The sequence below is a fragment of the Nerophis ophidion genome, linkage group LG03 (genome assembly GCF_033978795.1).
Source record: "Nerophis ophidion isolate RoL-2023_Sa linkage group LG03, RoL_Noph_v1.0, whole genome shotgun sequence".
NCBI classification, from domain to species: Eukaryota; Metazoa; Chordata; class Actinopteri; order Syngnathiformes; family Syngnathidae; genus Nerophis; species Nerophis ophidion.
In genome coordinates, this window is record NC_084613.1 from 49881665 (window position 1) to 49903008 (window position 21344).

Here is a 21344-nt window from a genome sequence, read left to right on the forward strand (position 1 = left end):
AACTGACAAGGTTAAAGAGTTTTTTTTATTTTTTATTATTTCTAATCGACCTGGCTGTTAGAGTTAAGGAGTTTTGTGATTTTTAAACTGTGAATGCATTACATGGCCAGCGACAGTGTGTGGGTGTGCGTGTCGGCAGGGCGGCTGAATATATGGAGGACATTTGTTGTTTTGGCTTTGTTATTAAAGGGGAACATTATCACAATTTCAGAAGGGTTAAAACCATTAAAAATCATTTCTTAGTGGCTTATTTTATTTTTCAAAGTTTTTTTCAAAATTTTACCCATCACGCAATATCCCTAAAAAAAGCTTTAAAGTGCCTGATTTTCTCTATCTGTGAAACCACCGTCCATTTTCCTGTGACATCATCCAGTGATGCCAATACAAACAAACATGGCGGATAGCACAGATATAGCGACATTAGCTCGGGTTCAGACTCGGATTTCAGCGGCTTAAGCTATTCAACAGATTACTCATGTATTGAAACAGATGGTTGGAGTATGGAGGCAGATAGCGAAAACGAAATTGAAGAAGAAACTGAAGCTATTGAGCGAATAGCTATTGGTGCTATTCGGCCATGTCTGCCTTAGCATCGCCGGTAAAATGTGAAGACCAAACGATCGGGACTTTCGCATCTTGTGACACTGGAGAAACTTAAATCCATCGATTGGTAAGTGTTTGTTTGGCATTAAATGTGGGTAAAGGGAAACGCTGAGTGCAAATATAGCTACAAATGTACATACAGCTAGCCTAAATAGCATTTTAGCATCGATTAGCTGGCAGTCATGCCGCGACCAAATATGTCTGATTAACACATTAGTCAATAACATCAACAAAACTTTCCTTAGTAATTTCTTTGACTTTATCGTTGGAAATGCATCTGCAGGATATCCATACATCTCTGTGCCATGTCTGCCTTAGCATCACCGGTAAAATATGCAGACCAAACGATTGGGACTTTCGCATCTTGTGACACTGGTGCAACTTAAATCCGTGGATTGGTAAGTGTTTGTTTGGCATTAAATGTGGGTGGAGGGAAACGCTGGATGCAAATATAGCTACAAATGTACATACAGATAGCCTTAACAGCATGTTAGCATCGATTAGCATGCCGTGCTAATCGATGCATACTCCACGTAAGTCAACTTGAATCCGTCCCTGATCGTGTTGTTACACCCTCCGACAACACACCGACGAGGCATGATGTCTCCAAGGTACGGAAAACAGTCGAACAAACGGAAAATAACAAAGCTGATTTGATTCGATGTTTATAACGTGTTTGAGAAAATGGACAATTGACTACCTATGGGACGTCACGTTCTGACGTCATCGCTCCAAGAGCGATAAATAGAAAGGCGTTTAATTCGCCAAAACTCACCCATTTAGAGTTCGGAAATCGGTTAAAAAAAAAAAATGGTATTTTTTCTGCAACATCAAGGTATATATTGACGCTTACATAGGTCTGGTGATAATGTTCCCCTTTAAACAGTTAGTTACTCCACCTCGTTACGTTTTTTTGATACAAATTATATCGAGTGCTTTATATTGTGTTCAAATCGTACAGACATTCACTAAAATATATTACATTACAGTGTTTCTTATGGGAACATTTGATTTAACATACAAAATTTTATATTTACAAACCTTGTTCAAGATCCAATAAAGTTAATAAATCGAGGCTCCACTATATTAGATGTGGCATTCAGCCCATCTCCATCAACAGTATGTGTCAAGACTAACCTGTATTCCTATTGAAGATCGAGGTGTCTTCAGGTACTCCTCTGCTTTCGACACCAAGATGGCCTTGTCACAGGTGACTACTGAACTGTGGCTGTCTGTGGACGGGTGTCTTTTCCCTGCCATGACCCCAGCTGCCTCCATGGCAATAGTTACGGCCTTGGCACTGTCCAGGCTGTCAACGGAGTTGTAGAGGGCCCTGTCGGGACTCAGGCCCAGGGTCAGGCCATCAGGACCCCACATCCCTCCGAGGGGGCGCCTTCCATCGTGGTAAGCATCCTGGGTTGACTCTGTGCTGCTTTGGGCTGTGATGGAGATGAGGGGTTTCGAGGTGGTGCGAGGTGGGACGGGTGGAGGGGCCTTCTTGTAGTTTGGTGTGTAGGTAATGGCTGCAAATAAGACATAGGTTTTTTATACTTTGTATATGCAGCCTTATTACAGATTGGTGGATCTACTTATTTCACAGCATATGATCACATTTTCATTGTTTTCGACCAAACATAAACTTTCATACAGACGCTGCCAAAATTATAGACAACATTTTCAAAATGTGGAGACAAATAATTTGAATAAAGAAATGTGTAACTTAATTATTGAAAATGATTGAAAATTATTTTTCTCAACTGTCTCCCTCCGCAGTGAGCCTTGCTGACCAGGGCGAGCTGGCTCCACCATAGACATCTATAGAGCCTGCGCCGCCGCCTGTGTCCGCCCACTGCTCTTCTACGTCAGCATGGCCACCATTTTGCGGCTGTCAGATTTCGCTCTGTCCACCAGTACAAGTCAATGGGACAGCAATGTGTTTTATAAGGATACTTGCACATTTATGTGCCTGTCAAGAATCGTAGTATTATAGATTTATACTTATCAATCCAGCACATTTATATTAGCAATCATGGAGAGAAAAATGGGAAAAACATATTTTAATTAAATGGTGAGACATACAGTCTCATTTTTAAGTAGTTACATGTAGTTCATAAGGGTGCACAGAGAAATCAATTCACATCAAAATCATTATTTTTATTTATACAATTAATAATTTTCCTAGAATTAATTTAAAAAGCACTTTAAAAAATGTTTTTTCCTTTAAGAATGTTTTTTTAACAAACAACTATTATTGAAATGATATTTATCAACAATGTTGCTTTTACTTAATTTTGATTTTCATTTTTATTAGTATTGTATTTTATAAGGATTCTCTTCTCAATGTATTTTAAAATAAATATCCTGTAGTTGCTCTATTTTATTGTATTAAATAACATCATTTGATTTTTATAAATAAAATGTAAACATTTTTAAATTTAGATTTTTTTTTTTTTTTGTCAACAGTGCGCTTACAAGTCATGTCAGCTGCCAAGAGAAGCTCTTGTAACATATTATGAAAATGTACTAGAATTTATATACCAAACAATATGCTACGATCTGAATCAAATCGTCACCCCAAGAATTGGAATCTAATAGAATTGTGAGTAGGGCTGGGCGATATGGCCTTTTTTAAATATCTCTATATTTTTAGACCATATAGCGATACACAATATATATCTCAATATTTTGCCTTAGCCCTAAATTAAAAACTGATGCATATAATCACAGCAGTATGATGATTCTATGTGTGTACATTAAAACATTCTGGTTCATACTGCATTAATATATGTTCATTTTAAATGTTCATGCATAGAAGGAAATCACAACTAAGTCAATTTACCAAAACTGTATTTATTAAACAGTTATTAAGCAATGGCACAAACATTCATGTCATTTCCTAAACAGAAAGTACAAGATTGTCAGAGACATTTTAAAACAAGCTATTAGTGCACTTTTGTGCATGATGTCACAAAGATGACCTATCAAAACAACACTAAAGTGCACTTTTTGTACAGAACGCTACGACAATAGTTTAAAACAAATAAAGTGCTCTTTTGTGCATGATGTCATACAGGATATTTCAATAACTGTCAAATTCAAATGAGTTGCATAATACAAACTCCGTTTCCATATGAGTTGGGAAATTGTGTTAGATGTAAATATAAAAGGAATACAATGATTTGCAGATCATTTTCAACCCATATTCAGTTGAATGCACTACAAAGACATGATATTTGGTGTTCAAACTCATAAACTTTATTTTTTTTTGGCAAATAATAATTAACTTAGAATTTCATGGCTGCAACACGTGCCAAAGTAGTTGGGAAAGGGCATGTTCACCACTGTGTTACATCACCTTTTCTTTTAACAACACTCGATAAACGTTTGGGAACTGAGGAAACTAATTGTTGAAGCTTTGAAAGTGGAATTCTTTCCCATTCTTGTTTTATGTAGAGCTTCAGTCGTTCAACAGTCCGGTGTCTACGCTGTTGTATTTTACTCTTCCTAATGTGCCACACATTTTCGATGGGAGACAGGTCTGGACTGCAGGCGGGCCAAGAAAGTACCCGCACTCTTTTTTTACGAAGCCACGCTGTTGTAACACGTGCTGAATGTGGCTTGGCATTGTCTTGCTGAAATAAGCTGAAAAAGACGGCGCTTAGATGGCAGCATATATTGTTTCAAAACCTGTATGTACCTTTCAGCATTAATGGTGCCTTCACAGATGTGTAAGTTACCCATGCCTTGGGCACTAATGCACACCCATACCATCACAGATGCTGGCTTTTGAACTTTGCGTCGATAACAGTCTGGATGGTTCGCTTCCCCTTTGGTCCGGATGACACGATGTCGAATATTTCCAACAACAATTTGAAATGTGAATTCGTCAAACCACAGAACATTTTTCCACTTTGCATCAGTCCATCTTAAATGATCTTGGGCCCAGAGAAGCCGGCAGCGTTTCTGGATGTTGTTGATAAATGGCTTTCGCTTTGCATAGTAGAGCTTTAACTTGCACTTACAGATGTAGCGACAAACTGTATTTAGTGACAGTGGTTTTCTGAAGTGTTCCTGAGCCCATTTGGTGATATCCTTTATAGATTGATGTCCGTTTTTGATCAAAGGTCATGGTCATTCAATGTTGGTTTCCGGCCATGCCGCTTAATTGGAGTGAATTCTCTAGATTTTCTGAACCTTTTGATGATATTATGGACCGTAGATGTTGAAATCCCTAAATTTCTTGCAATTACACTTTGAGAAACGTTTTTCTTAAACTTTTTGACTATTTGCTCACGCAGTTGTGGACAAAGGGGTGTACCTAGCCCCATCCTTTCTGGTGAAAGACTGAGCATTTTTTGGGAAGCTGTTTTTATACCCAATCATGGCACCCACCTGCTCCCAATTAGCCTGCACACCTGTGGGATGTTTCAAGTAAGTGTTTGATGAGCCTTCCTCAACTTTATCAGTATTTAATGCCACCTTTCCCAACTTCTTTGTCACGTGGTGCTGGCATCAGATTCTAAAGTTAATGATTATTTGCAAAAAAAAAAAAGTTAATCTGTTTGTACATATAATATGTTGTATTTGTAGCATATTCAACTGCATATGGGTTGAAAATGATTTGCAAATCATTGTATTCCGTTTATATTTACATCTAACACAATTTCCCAACTCATATGGAAACAGGGTTTGTAGGAAATCAAATAGCGTTCGTCCATTGCTATGTGGTAGGTTATTACGGACGTTATTAAATTCTGTTGTTGACTATTTTTTTCATACGGTGTTGATCTGCAAATGTCTGCTTCGGCAATTTGATGGTGTGGGCGTGTGGCCCAAAATGGAGATGTTGACATGCAGAGTAAGCACTCTTCATTCTCTAGCAGCTGACTTTTCAAATGATGCTACACATTAGCAGTAATGCTACTTTTTGTAGCAACACATTTTGCCCACACTTGACAAATTACGGTTGTCTGTTCGACATATTCCCACTTGAGGTCAAACCACCGCCAGACGATGGACCCCCTGCTGTTTTTCTTGGGAATTAACTCTTCCTTCATTCGCACCTTCTTTCTCTCGTATTACCACTCGCATGACTCCGCCTGAGGGATCGAAGGTCCGTATTATCATGGCTTACATGCAGCTAATGTTACCCAAGCTGCTACCTCTCTGCTCTGCGAGGGCTTATACGTTTGTGACGTATGTAAGATGCACTTGATGTCTGTGATAAGGAGAGACAGGAAAGAGCGAGAAGAGCCTGCAGTCTAATTGCCGCAGCTAAAAGCAACTGCGTGAGAATGTATCCTTGAATATCACGATATAGTCATTTTCTATTGAGACAAACCAGCGATATATCGTGTATATCGATATATCACCCAGCCCTAATTCTGAGGTGCTCAAAGATTCCCACCTCTAATAGTTAATATCAGAAACACAATCTATTTACATAAGTTGAAGGGCATACAGTCCGGGCTGCCCCTCTCTAAAAGTCGATCTTGCGCTGTGTAGATCCTGGCAATCCATGGGGGATCCCGTTTTGTGTGTAGAAGCTCATTTAAAATGTCAATTAATGAATGACAGGGCGCTTTGTATGAAATTTTACCACAAAAAAATTCCCAGCTGCTTCCTGTTCTGTCAATGATAAGAATATAATGGCAAATTTACCTGAATGTATCCCTGGCTCTCCTGTGGCGTACAGCGTCACTAGTCTTGTAAAGCAGTTTTTATGGGTGCAAATCCAGGTGAGAAATGTGTTAGGAAGGTTCATCCATTCTTGTTTTGGCACAAAACATGCATCAAATTAAATTCAAAGGTGAATAAAGCGTATTGTTTTATATAAATACACATGAATGTATTCATTTTTAGAATGAATACAGTTACAATCCTGCTTAGGAACCCATTACAGTGATGCAGTATTGCTGCTGACCACGACTGCTTGACTTGGGATTTGGCAACCCGCGTGAGGCGTCTCGTGTTTCTGTCTACATGCCCAACTGCTCTGGTTCGCCACGCTGAAAACAATTTCTTGACTTTGGTTCTGACCCTGTTACGTGCATGACGACATGGATTATTTCATGCTTTCTGTTAATTTCTTTCAAGAAACTCTCAGATCAATTATCCTTCTGGGAACTCCCATGAAAAACAATGGAAGTATACTTTACAGATCAATAAAATGAGGAGTCTGGTAATAATGATGATGATATTTAATATTAGTTATTCATTCCAAATAATCACAATGTCTAATTTAGCATCGTGCAGACCTGTTTGGTGTCTTAGGTCAGTGGTTCTCAACCTTTTTTCAGTGATGTACCCCCTGTGAACATTTTTTTTAATTCAAGTACCCCCTAATCAGAGAAAAGCATTTTTCGTTGAAAAAAAGAGATAAAGAAGTAAAATACAGCACTATGTCATCAGTTTCTGATTTATTAAATTGTATAACAGTGCAAAATATTGCTCATTTTTAGTGGCCTTTCTTGAATTATTTGGAAAAAAAGATATAAAAATAACTAAAAACTTGTTGAAAAATAAACAAGTGCTTCAATTATAAATAAAGATTTCTACACATAGAAGTAATCATCAACTTAAAGTGCCGTCTTTGGGGATTGTAATAGAGATCCATCTGGTTTCATGAACTTCATTCTAAACATTTCTTCACAAAAATAAATCTTTAACATCAATATTCACAGAACATGTCCCCAAAATGTTTTAGCTGTCAACACTGAATATTGCATTGTTGCATTTCTTTTCACAGTTTATGAACTTATATTCATATTTTGTTGAAATATTATTCAATAAATATATTTATAAAGGATTTTTGAATTGTTGTTATTTTTAGAATATTTAAAAAAAATCTCACTTACCCCTTGGCATACCTTCAAGTACCTCCAGGGGTAGGCGTACCCCCATTTGAGAACCACTGTCTTAGGTCATGTCAGTACATATTACTTCATATTGTATTCCTCACCCGGTTTTTGTTTGTGCTTTGTGAGCTTAATGCTAATTGTAGCCACACACATTCTTCCCATTTTACAACCTAATTTTAACCTATAAGGAGGATGTTGTCACGCCATGTAGCAGACTAACCTTTTTCACAGTCGCCTTTTTGACATAGAAGAGTGGATAAACACAGCTGTTACTAATGACCTTAATTAGTGCTCTGTAATTGCATGGTACAAAACCTTGCCTGATGTAATCAGCAACACCTGTGATTTTCTATGTTGTTGCTAGCTTTGGGAAAAAATGTCAAAAGATCTTCTCAGTAGTTTTTGAAGCAACATGTTGGAGTATAATAAAATCAATGACTTATTGTTGATCGTCTCACACCAGTGTAAGCCATCAAGCCATTCTCTCACACGTGCATGTGCACAATGTGGCCAGGTTATACAAAGTAGATTGACTGTAATGCGATCACTTCTCGCACATTCTTAATCATAAACAAAACATTTCAGAATATAATTACAATTAAAATCCAAAGTTTAAACACCGAGTCGCAATCTATGATACACGCATTTGCAAAATAGAATTTTTGTAAAAATTTGTAACACAAATGAAAATCACATGTTTACAATTACATAACTTATACAAAAAGGAGTAAAAATATGCAGATGTTATTTAATCCTAATTTCCTTGCCACATATTCATAGTTTCTTGTTACTAATTAAACAAGAGAAGAATATTCAACAATGGATGTATCGCTTTATATTTCAGTCAATGATCTTCATATTGATGCATGGCAATGTTTTTAACCTTCTTTATTTATTAATAAATTGTAATATTCATCCTGCTCATCATTCTATAATTAAGGGCTCGACCAAAAAATGTTATAGAAGAAATATATTATTATATAATATATTCAAATTATCTTTGACGAAGCATGATAGTAATGTAAGACATTTTTATTTTGTTAATGTAGTTTAACCAGATGTATAGCGTAGCACTTTTATTTTGAAGCCTGAAAGCATGTTTGAGGAAGGTTCTTGACATGTTTTCATCTCGAATTGACTCTTTGCAAAAAAAAAGGCCCCTTTTGGCTTCCTGCCAACCGATTTTCCATTTATGTTGAGCTTTTATGTCATCTTACTTACTAAATCAGTCACAATAAAAATCTAAATTTTATGTTATCACTGCACCTTAACTGTAATTGAAACACAAAAGTGAAGCACCACCCACATCTAAAGACGCGCGCAGTGATGTCGCCTCTTCTCACGGTGAAAAAAAGTCCTTTCTTGTCGAGAGAAAAACTTGCCATGGCTTTGAACCTGATATTTCCGTAATGTGCCCTTTTATTTATCCATTTTTGCTTGCTATTTTCCCACTCTTGGCTCATGAGTAACTAGTGAATTGCTGCCAAGTTTCCCTCACTACGGCATGGCCCAAGGTTCTAAAAGGATGCGTGTGCGTTAATTGCCAGTTAACAAAAATAGTGCCCTTATTCAATATAGTTAATATTATAGTTAACGTGTTATTGTCCGTTAACTTTAAAAGCACTAATATGTGTGTATATATGTGAATGTTGTCTGTCTATCCGTGTTGGCCCTGCGATGAGATGGCGACTTGTCCGGGGTGTATTTCGCCTTCCACCCGGTTGTAGCTGAGATAGGCACCAGCCTCCCCCGCGAGCCCAAAGGGAATAAACGGTACAAGATGGATATATATATATATATCCATCAATTTTCTACCGCTTATTCCCTTTGGGGTCGCGGGGGGCACTGTTGCTTATCTCAGCTCCAATCGGGCGGAAGGTGGGGTACACCCTGAACAAGTCGCCACCTCATCACAGGGCCAACACAGATAGACAGACAACATTCACACTCACATTCACACACTAGGGCCAATTTAGTGTTGCCAATTAACCTATCCCCAGGTGCATGTCTTTGGAGGTGGGAGGAAGCCGCAGTACCTGGAGGGAACCCACGCATTCACGGGGAGGACATGCAAACTCCACACAGAAAGATCCCGAGCCCGGGATTGAACCCTGACAACTCAGGACCTTCGTATTGTGAGGAAGACGCACTAACTCCTCTCCCACCGTGAAGCCTATATATATATATATATATATATATATATATATTTATATATATATATATATATATATATATATATATATATATATATATATATGTATATGTATATATATATGTATATATATATATATATGTATATATATATACATATATATATATATATATGTGTGTATATATAAATATATATATATATATATATATATATATACATATATATATATATATAAACATATATATATATATATATCTATATATATATAGAGAGAGATATATATGTATATGTATATATATATGTATATATATATATATATATGTATATATATATATATATATATACATATATATATACATATATATATATATGTGTATATATATATATATATATATATATATATATATATATATATATATATATATACATATATATAGTGCGAGCCTTCGGCCATGTAGGAAGTGATGTTTCGTGTTCAATTGTGAAGATCTCATTGGTTATGTTTTTGTGTTACAAATGCTTACATCATACGAGGCAACAAAGGACATCCTTGTGGGATCTGTTTGGGATCTTAATAAGCTGCACACTTTGCACCAGTCCTCCCAAAGGTTGGTGCTAAATTATTAGCAATCTATCTAATTAACATGGTCACGACTGCCTACTTTGTCTTGTTATAGTCTTATTTTACTGTTATATTGTTATTCCCATTGTTTTTATTCTTTTTGTAATATTTCTCTATTTTGTTTCCATTTAAACCCCCATTATTTACTTTTTACTTTTTTCTTTAAATTGATCTCAACTCTGTACACTGCTGCTGGAATTTTAATTTTCCTGAAGGAACTCTCCTGAAGGAATCAATAAAGTACTATCTATCTATCTATCTATCTAATTATATTGTAGCCTGAACAACACAATTACTGAATACGTTGCCATGAAAATGAAACGGGTAGGCTTGTCAATGCCAATAAAACCCAGCTCCTTAAACCACTCGACACACTCTGACCTCCTTCTCACCCATAATTTGGTTGTGTTTATTAATAGCTGCAGAGGTCTAGTCTGTGAAGAGCCTTCTGCTCCAGGGGAATCAATGACTCATACATCTGTCCATTCACAAAATTAATTACGTAATGATGAAGGGATGTATTCCTGACTATTGACACTAAAGAGAGAGGCGAAAGCAACAGGGAGGTTGCAGTTGACCGAATTGAGAAAAAAAGTTTTGTGTTTGTTGGTTGTGTAGAAAAATAAGAATCTCAAAAATAGACAGAGTAAGTCATGCAGAGTTGGAGCTGAAAGCTGAGAAGAACTGCGGTGAAAAGACACTTAGGGTTCATGATTTCCTCTCTCATCTAGAATCTGGCAGAATTAGTCAGCACAGAGTTATATTTTTTATATCTCTGTTCATATTGAACATTACACTGTTTTTAACTGAAAAGACATACAGACACTGTTGTTTACACAAGAACGTTTTGCAGCACAGAAATGCAAACATTTGGGTTGAAAGTGCCAAGTAAAAAATAACATCACCAATGGCAGACCACATGTCAGTCGACCCATTGACCTCAAAGGGGAACAGAACTTTTTTTTATTTTTTTATTTGCCTCTAATCCACAACCCTTATGTGAAACAAGAACACGCATCTTTTTATTTTCTGTGCGTTCTAAATAGTGAAAAACTGCTAGTATGAGGTAGCTAACAATGCAGGTAAATGAGATTCATCCATTCCACCAATAAAGCCCTTTAATGAAACATCCAACATCCACCAACAGTGCTCTATTTACATGCCGTGACCTGCATATCTAAGCTGTAGCAACATTGTTATTGTAGGAGCTAACAGAGGAACTATTTCCTGGCGTCGTGACACATCGTCTTGCTCACACTGCTCCTCCAACCACTAGCGTGTAACCAGCTACTAGCTATCTTGAGCTGCTTATAACAGTGGTCCCTAACCTTTTTGTAGCTGCGGACCGGTCAACGCTTGAAAATTTGTCCCACGGACCGGGGTTTTTTTTTCCATAAGGAAATACAATCATGTGTGCTTATGGACTGTATCCCTGCAGACTGTATTGATCTATATTGATATACAATGTATATATTGTATTTTTTATGTTGATTTATTATAATAAAAAATAAAAAAACATATATTTTAAATTTTTCTATTTCTTGTGCGGCCCGGTACCAATCGCTTATAACATCAGTTGCAAAAATAGTTGACCACATTTATATAATTTATAATCAAATATAATAATAAAAATATATAATTTTCCTAATAGAAATGCAAAGACGCCAAATAGGTTGTGTCATTGAATGACTCTCGCAAGTTGACAAATTGCACAATACAAATAAGCTGAGTTGCAGCGATTTTGCAGGAAGGGACATCGCCAATTACTGGCCTGACATAATGTGCATGAGAATTAGTGCCATTTGTGTCCCCAGAAAAGGAAATGTATATATGTACAATTTATATCTAACAATATATATGTATTTTTTTAATCAAGCAAAGTGTCCTGCATGTTAATCTGATTGCATATTTAATAAATGCAATTCAAAAGAGTAATTAATATAGCTTTTGTTTCCTGTCATTGCTTTCCAAAGTGAGACTTTTCCATTAAATATTGTGACGATTGCGGGGCATCGTGAAGCGGGTTTGTTCTTTCTTGATGCAGTCGGACACAGGGTGAAGGTAAAAAATGAACATTTATTTAAAATTAAATCAGACTATGAAACAGAAAACTTGCACAAGGCACAAAAGACAAAACAAATAGAACTAGCATGGGAGCTAGAAAAAAACAAAAGCGCTAGCATGGGAGCTAGAGAAAAAACAAATACTTAGCGTGGAAGCTAGCTGGTTGCGAAAAGGAATACGGGATCGGATCAGAGTCGTCCCTGTTGTGAAACACAAATTAGGAAGCAAGGTCGAATCAACGGAAAAGGCAGGCTTAAATAAGGCAGTAATCACAAGGCAGGTGCGCGTCAAGAAACAAGTGGCAGGTGAAACTAATAAGTGACTATGGAGACAAGATCATACAAGGAAGAGCAACAAGGAACTAAGGCAAACATTAGCAGAAACATAGTACAAAAAGACTCAAAACCAAAACATAATATGATCCGGGCAGCGGATCATAATAAAATATAATCATTTTATTGATTCAGAAATTGTAATTGTATACTATATAATTTTGATTACACCTTACCAGAACTACTTTAAGTTAATAAAAAAAAACACACAAAGTAATTTAGCTTAAATTTACACTATAGTCGTGTCCCTGGATTTTTACTCAGTCCTGTTATCCTAACACATTCCACACTCTGAATATATTCTACCAATCAGTTGGTCCATAGAAGGTTCCACCTTTAAGATGCTCCGTCGGCAACAGGAAGGCCAAAAGTAAGTTCAGCTATTTATTTTTCTGTATTTTTGACAATATTTCAACTATAATTGGTGAGGAATTAAAATCTCTGCACATTCCTGTCACCAAAATATACTTTTACGTAGTTTATTTTTTAAAGGGTAGTAGTTTGTATTTTTTGACTCACTGTAATGTGGCAACATGCTACTAGTATAAATATCTTGTGGCTATATTTCCTGTTTTTGCTAATTATTTGCCACAAACTGTCAACATGTGTATCATGTAGGGAAGGGTACTGAATTAAGTATTAGGAAAGTCCGTCACTACTAAAAGGTATCAATTCACTTAAAATCAAATGGTGCCGTATTTCAATACCTGTGTTGTACGTGACATCACCGGCACTAGCTCATGCACTTGCCGCAGAAACACACACCCAAGCAGCAGTCAACGGACTTAACCAGACTTCTTCTCGGTTACAATTTTCCAAAAAAGCAAATATGGTCGATACAAAATGCTCAAAGTAAGGTCACACTTTTCCAAAATTCACTAGCTCGATGCTAATGTCCCCATTCTTCCCCTTGCATACTCTTTTGGGAAGATAACTGTGGGGGTCATAATAAAAACTGGACGCTGTACACGGCTCTTGCCCAATGTGCAAACGCAGAATGGGGACCACCCAAGATTGTGATAAAATATCTGGAGAAAGGGCACACGTTCATGAGAGCAGATTCAATCCATGGCTCAATCGACAAGAAAATGAAAGCCCAAGAAAACATCTATACGTTTGATGACTTTGTAGATCTTTGTAAGACAGCATCAAGATGGATTGGTTTTCCTTTGTTTTCTCAAAATCAGCTAGAAGTGAGTTATTAGGTTTTGCCTTTGGACAGGAGAGTTCCCCCCAAATGTTCAATTAAAAACAGAGATTTTGTTATTGAACAATTAACGCTAATGTACACAAAATGTGTACATTTGAGTACCGGTATTGATGCCCATGTACCAGAATAGGTACAGAGTTGGTTCAAAATGTGAAGGGAACCCATTTCTACTGTCATCAGATTTAAAGTCAAAGTTTATATTGAAAGAGTTTTAACAAGCAAATGGCACTTGTTCCGTGAAATGGCCTGAAAACAGTACATATTTTATTTTTCCTTTTTGGTTATTAAAAAAGATGAACAATTCATCTAATGAGAAACGCAGCTGTGCTCCTTAACATGTGTGCCACAAGGTTCACTGTATATTTCACCATTATGGTGCTGAAATATGAAAATAAATGAGAGCGTGGAAGATTGGTGCTGCAAATGAAGTTCATCAGTTATAATGCAAATCTTTTCACCCCTCAGATAATCACGGCTTAAACCAACTTGAAAAGCAATGAAACAGGCAAAAAAGCAATGTTTACTCTAATGTTTAACTTATTAACTGCAGTTTTGCTTGATAGACAGGTTTTTTTTCTTACCACATCTGCTGGGGCTTTAGGGAAACTTTTATAGCTTTGTTTAATTCCTGTTGACAGATGACTTTGGGGTATCAATCTGGTGCTGAAATTTGAATCAGGTTTATTAAGGAAAATAATAGGCGGCGGTCCATCAAGATTCAGGCCAGAAAGAAGCAGATGGCCAGATATTGCTGGGAGACAAAAAAAATAGAAATGAAGCCTATTAATCACGCGCACAGCTTATTTATTTCAATGTGACTGTTGCAGGGTTTCATTGTGCGTGTGCTAAAGCTGGCAATATTGAATAAATAATCAATATATTGAGAATTTGGGCGATTAATCATGCCCTGAAGCTGCCACTACAATGAGATATAAACTACTGAAATGAGTCCCCAGTTTTGATGAAGCCTTCTGTGGCGTCACATCAAGTGCCTCCTCAAGACTTATACACTCTATTGATCCCCGAGGGAATATTCCGTTTACACAAGAAGGAAAGATGTGATCTAAGAGAAGCTCAATGTTTCTAGCAAACAGTAAAATAATATATAGTTGATACCTCAGATCTCTAAGGCAAATCCTTATGAAGTTGAGCAACCACTGCCCAGCAAAAAGATTAATAATGCAAAGCCATATGCCTTCAGGATGTGCAAAATAGCATAACTGCTCTAATTACAATTTACTCATTTATTTACCTAAACCACAATGAGGGCGGGACGTCATTTCGAAAGGTGGAAAGCTCTTCATATAGCTTCATTTTTTAATGTTAATAATGATTTGGAGTGCATGAGAAAGTGGAAAGGAACACATAGCTCTCGTCGCAAGGCAGTTTGCCAATAAGCACAGTGCTGTAGCAGTCATGCCAATAATAGACGACAAACAATTTAATCTTCTGGCTTTCCACCACAAGTGCAAACAACTTGCACTGTATTAGAGAGGCTGATAAACACAACGGCAGCTAGTTGACCACTCCATCTCTGTTAGGGCCACTCTATCACGACGGACCCGTATGCTAACATGATGGAGAGGCGGCGGATCGGGGGAAAGGAGTTGAGCGACACACCATTAAGAACCCCCCCACCTCCCACCCCTCTGGCTGGATTTATCACTGTAAAGAAAATCCAGCAGTTTGTTTTGCAGCAGGCTATTAAGGATATGTAAATGAAGTGAGGGAAGTGAGATGGATTGTAACTTACATTATTGGGGCTGTCGCCTAGTGCGGCTGGTAAAACCAAAGGAATTGATAGAACAAAAACGAGAGGTCTTGAGTCATCACTTATGATTCCATAATCGATGATGGGTGGTTAGTGAAAGTGTAGATGGCCCCACTAATGCTGACAACATTGGCACTTATTCCACCGTTCAGGATCTAAAAAGTAAAACTCCCCTTAAAATAGACAAAGTCGTGATTTTTAGGCTTGTTTTCTAGCAAGTTTCAGCACATTTTGGTGGGCCCAATTTTAGCTCCAGTATGTGGGCAGCATGCCGACATCACCTACAGAAGACCGGAGGCAAGTTCATATTGTGTAGAACGTGTTTTGGGTGCGTCTTCATCTGGAATCACATAATTTGTAAGCAGAATTTGAAGGAAACATCAAATATGTCTGCCAGATACATTGGTGCAGGATGTCGCAACACAACTACATAAGGGGTCACCCTGCATACATTTCCAATTGATGGGAATATGTAAAAAGTATGGAGTGTCTCCGTGGTGACAGATGATATACATGCAAAAATATCATTTAAATAGGGCTGTCTGCACCACTTTTGCTTTCATGATCATGTTGCTTGCATCATGTTTTGTTTAGGTTTGGTATTTCCTTAGTTGTTGATTTAGTTCTGTTTTCAGCACTTGGTATTGTGTTTCTTGGTTGCCATGGGTGCTGATTATTCTCACCTGCCTCTGATTAGTGGTCGGGACGCTCACCTGCTCCTGGTCACTAGTCAGATTCCTGCCTCTCGCCACACTCTGCCAGGCTGTTTTGTTTCCTACATGCAACAAGTTACGTTACTTATCTTTACTTATTGCTCCTGATTTTGTGCATAGCTTTACCTTAGCTTCCATGCAATCATCACACTTTTCTTGTTTTCTTGCCTGATTTATTACAATAAATACTTTTTCATACCTGCATGTTGCTACCGGTTGTTCATTTGCATCTTGGGGAAATTAACTACGTATGACCATGTGACCCAGGTGTGACAGAAAACAGCCAGCATACAGTTTTACCACAATGGACAAAGTGGATGAGGAGACGTGGCTGGTGGTGAGGTCGATGGAAGCGATGACACTCCGCTATTCTCCCGAGGAAATCCACAGTCTGAGTTGGGATCCGGAGGGTTTGCTGGACCCCCATCGACTCCTTTTGGCCCGGGGACATCCTTGCACCGCCGTCTCGGACACGTCAGCGAAGGCGGAGGACATCCATGAAAGCGTCGACTCGCTGCTAGGAAGCGCCGACCCCTCAATCCAAGCAAGCTGCAAACAGCTTTGTCTTCCTCACCGCTGATGTTTGGTAATCCCATCGATCATTTTACCAAACACTTCACCGCTTGGGCTGCTATCCAAATCAATACACGCTCCGATGACGTCACACTGCCGGCGCGCTCCGAGGACGTCAGGCAGCAAGATTTTTTTTCAAGTTCAGTCTGTCAGCCTCCTGCTAAAGACATTATGTTACCAATTGCTGATTACCAGATGATTTTTTAAAGACAAGATCGCCAAGTCAGTCCCAGCTGACCCCAAAGACTCAAACTCCGTCCCCTAGGACTCAAGCTCCGCCCCCAAAGAAACAAGCTCCACCCACTTCACTGGCTTTTCCCTTCTTGTCTCCACGACAATCCCCTGATGGGAGTTTACATGGATATTGTGGACAATTTAGAAAGGAGGAACATTTAACCCACCTCCTAACCTCCTACCTCCCACCCATGGCGTCTGTTCCGGCTATCACCAGGAGTGTCTGGTAGTCGCTTTCTGAGAAGGGGGCTATGACTGGTAGCTGTGCAACGGGGGAGGCACAGCTGCATCCAGCCAGGTTGCTACCTCCTGCCTCGCCCCCACTGCCTGTCATGCCTCCTCCGCCTGTTGCGCCGCACCCTCCGCGGCCGCCTCTTGCAAAGCTGCCGCCTGCTTCTTTACCAGAAATGGTGCTATCGGATCAAGCTCCGGCCTCATTTGCAGCTCCAGCGCAGCAATCTTCCGGGAACCATCCAGAAAAGTACAGCGCAGCTTGGATGGAGGATTGGTACCAGAATGTGCTAAGGGAGATGGAGGAACAATCCCGCTCAGCAGTGGCCCTGCAGACGCCATCTCTGTCTTTAACGGCTCCTTGTAGGACGCAGCCGCCATCATTGTCTCTGGCGGGCCGTCCCACGGAGCCATCGTCCTCCAGGACACGTTTGTCCTAGATTCGCCTCGGCGACGTCCAGCAGGTTACCTGCCGCACAAACGGCCATCAGACGCCCACACCACTCCTTCTCATCGGCCAACAGAGTAGTCGTTCCGTGGTCGCCCGCCTCGCCAGAAGCAGCGGCGTTCAACAGGTCACCGCCACCTGACTCTCCTTCGCTGGTTGCGGGGACACAGGGATGGGCAAACCGCCGCCAACTCCGCCTTCCCGTAACTTTTGAACCTTGTTTTTTTGGGGGTATGTCTGAAATCCGTCCCTAAATGGGGGGTACTGTGTGATCTGTCACTTCACCTCTGGTTGTGTTTCCTTGGTTTGTGATTATTTCCTGTGTAGAGCTCTCATGTTTGGTTTCTTTTTTTGGTTGTCTTCCTGAGCGCTATCTCCCCTCATCTGCCGCTGATTGGCATCCTATCCACACCTGTTGTCAATCAGCTGGCTGCTATTTATGCCTGCCTCGCCCTCCAGTCAGGGCTCGATGATTGTTTTCTGTAATCCTGTTTTCCCATTTCTGTTTTTACATTAAGCCATGCTTACCGGCGCATGCCTGCCATCTCTGCATTTTGGGGTTCAGCCCCAGCAGTTCCTGACATTTGCACTTTTTATAAATCTTAGTATAGTATATCACCCAAAACACATGAAACATGACGCGCAAACTGACAAGAGTTACACACACGGCTGCAAAGACAGACGACTGACAGAATCTTCCGTCACAGCAGTACGTTTCTACATATTTGGGCAGTCAGAAATAAAAATATAGACTTGTCTGTTCATCAACACCCTTTTATAATTTCATAGCTGCTGGACGACTTAAGGGATTGATTTGATGTGATTTAATATTTTTAACGACGTTTGTTTTGTCACATATTTTACAAATATAATAAATTCTTGAAGTATGCATTTTTTGTGTCTTGAACACAGCATCTCTCCCATTAGCGCACTTTTAGCAGTAAAAACAAAACAAAAAGTGGTTTCAATGTAGATCCACTGCACTGAAATGCCCCAAAAAAGTAGTACAGTACATGACTCTGGCATGTTTGAAAACATTGTAAAACACCACAGGTAGGCGCATGATAACATGAATGCACAGTAAATTAGAGTGTCTCCGTGATGATGCCCCATATACTACATGCAAAATCCTGATTTACATAAGGTGTTCAGCGCCACTTTTTTTGGGGGATTGCAAACACTGTTTAGCGCGTGGTATGTGGAACTTAGTAAATCAGGCACAAAATATTATAATTTGCAAATGCTTATTAGCACTTGTTATTTGAGTTAATCAGGCCCTAAGTGTAAATAATACAACAATTTTTTTGTGTTGTTTTTAGACAATAATTTATAATTTTACTCTATCCTCTTGTTGTGGGACAGAGTAGCTCGTACATGCACATGCATCCTCCGCCATTGCCATTTCCAATACAAAGTAGCGTATGGTTCGAGCCTGTATCTGTCAGTAGACTCAACATGGAAAAATACTACAACAAAGATGGCGGGGAGAAGATGCAGTCGATGTGGAGGTCGGTAAATAAAACCGCCCACAAAACGGTCAGAAAGCGAATTTAAAAAGGCCTGCAAAACATAATTTATGCACAATGTTGACCAAATAACCACCATTTGATGTTATGTAGACCACAAGGAAGTGTTTTGAATGTAGAAAAAATATATATAACCCCTTTAAAGTCACTATCATCTTAGTTTCTGCCTTAAAAACACTTCTGTGGGAGCAACCTTCCTGTCCAGCTAATGAATTGCCGATGTACAATAAAAGCTATCCATGGACATAGTTTAAATCATTGGTGTCCAAAGTATGGCCCGCCTGCCTTTTCAAATTGGCCAGCGAGACGTCATAAACTAAATAAGGAAATCAGCCCCACAGGGTACCTCCAACTTACAGTAGATATGAATATCTGACAGTCTAATTGCAGCAACTCGCTGCCATCTTGTGGACAACGTGAGTAAATCAGGTGAATGACCAGAAATAAGTACTGCATGCATAGCACAGCATTTACCTATCTTACCCAATCCAAACAACCTTTCCCACTCGTGGCGAAAAAAAAAATACCCTGAAAAAAATACACAAAAAAAATCAACAGACATGGGCACACATAACACAACCTGCTCACTGCACTTTGTGGAAAATATAACAAAATGTTCAAGCACTATTATAATTACACCCATTTAAATCCACAACGTATCAGGGCTGGGCAGCAAACTGATAGTGTAGTTAACACCGCTATATTTTCAAAAGAGATATATGTATATGAGACAATACGGCTGTACCGACATTTTTTGATGTGCCTTTGTTACAGCCGTTCATGAGGCCGCTGGGGTGCCGAGCAGGCACAGTAGCTGAGGAAGAATCCGGTGCCGACACCAACCTCCGTCACATTTCGCTTCCCGTACCTGCGCTCCGGTGACTGGCAAGGGCGGGCTGCGGCTCCTCTTTCTTAACCAGAGGTAAAACAAGTCGGTGAAAAGATTAAACAAACAGCTGTCAAAGCCGACAAACAGCCACAGCTAACTGCTAAAGCTAACCACAACAACGGTTTAGTTGAAGCCCTCGCTGAAGTCACATGTCTCTTACCAACAGACACCGCCTTTTAAAGCTACACATGCAGACACACTGCAATCAACAAACAGTATATTTAAATGTGTTTTTTAAAGTAACGCTTTAATGACTTTCTCTAGTAATGAATTACATTAATTACAGAGTAATTCTATTCATAATTAAATATTTTTTTTGGTTAAGTAACGGGTAAATATAATTGATTACGTTTTAAAAGTAGTTTTCCAGAACACTGGTAGTAACAGTAATGTGATGCAGCGTTTCAACTCAACACTTTGTGCTTTTTGTTTGAAATACAGATATATATCGTATACCGCGACACAACCTGAAAAAACTGGGACATCAGTTTTGGTCCATGATATCGCTGAGCCCTACAGTGCATTATGGGAAAAATATAAAACACTCTCCACACTTATCCATGCAAATGCAATAAATGATAAATGGGTTGTACTTGTATAGCGCTTTTCTACCTTCAAGGTACTCAAAGCGCTTTGACACTACTTCCGCATTTACCCATTCACACACACATTCACACACTGATGGAGGGAGCTGCCATGCAAGGCGCCAACCAGCACCCATCAGGAGCAAGGGTGAAGTGTCTTGCTGAGGACACAACGGACGTGACGAGGTTGGTACTAGGTGGGATTTGAACCAGGGACCCTCGGGTTGCGCACGGCCACTCTCCCATATGTTCCCCTACATATAACCAAATAACTCTAAATTAAGTCTTTGTTACTTTAATAAGCAACTAATAAATGGTGAATGTGTTCCCAATACTAAAGTGTTACCACATATATATCCATTCATCCATCCATTTTCTACCGCTTGTTCCTTTTTGGGGTCCCAAGGGGTGCTGAAGCTTATATGTATACATATATATATACATATATCCATCCATCCATCCATCATCTTCCGCTTATCCGAGGTCGGGTCGCGGGGGAAGCAGCCTAAGCAGGGAAGCCCAGACTTCCCTC

The 21344-nt window shown here is 39.1% G+C and overlaps 1 protein-coding gene across 2 annotated transcripts in view; it reads right to left on the reverse strand.

The window, feature by feature from the left end:
* dlgap2a (discs, large (Drosophila) homolog-associated protein 2a) overlaps nucleotides 1-21344 on the reverse strand; it is a 355968-nt gene that overhangs the window by 31075 nt on the left and 303549 nt on the right. For both annotated transcript variants that reach the window (XM_061895497.1, XM_061895498.1), the window contains one exon: nucleotides 1741-2126. In XM_061895497.1, coding sequence (XP_061751481.1) covers nucleotides 1741-2126 — 386 coding nt within the window. The remainder of the gene's footprint in view (nucleotides 1-1740; nucleotides 2127-21344) is intronic.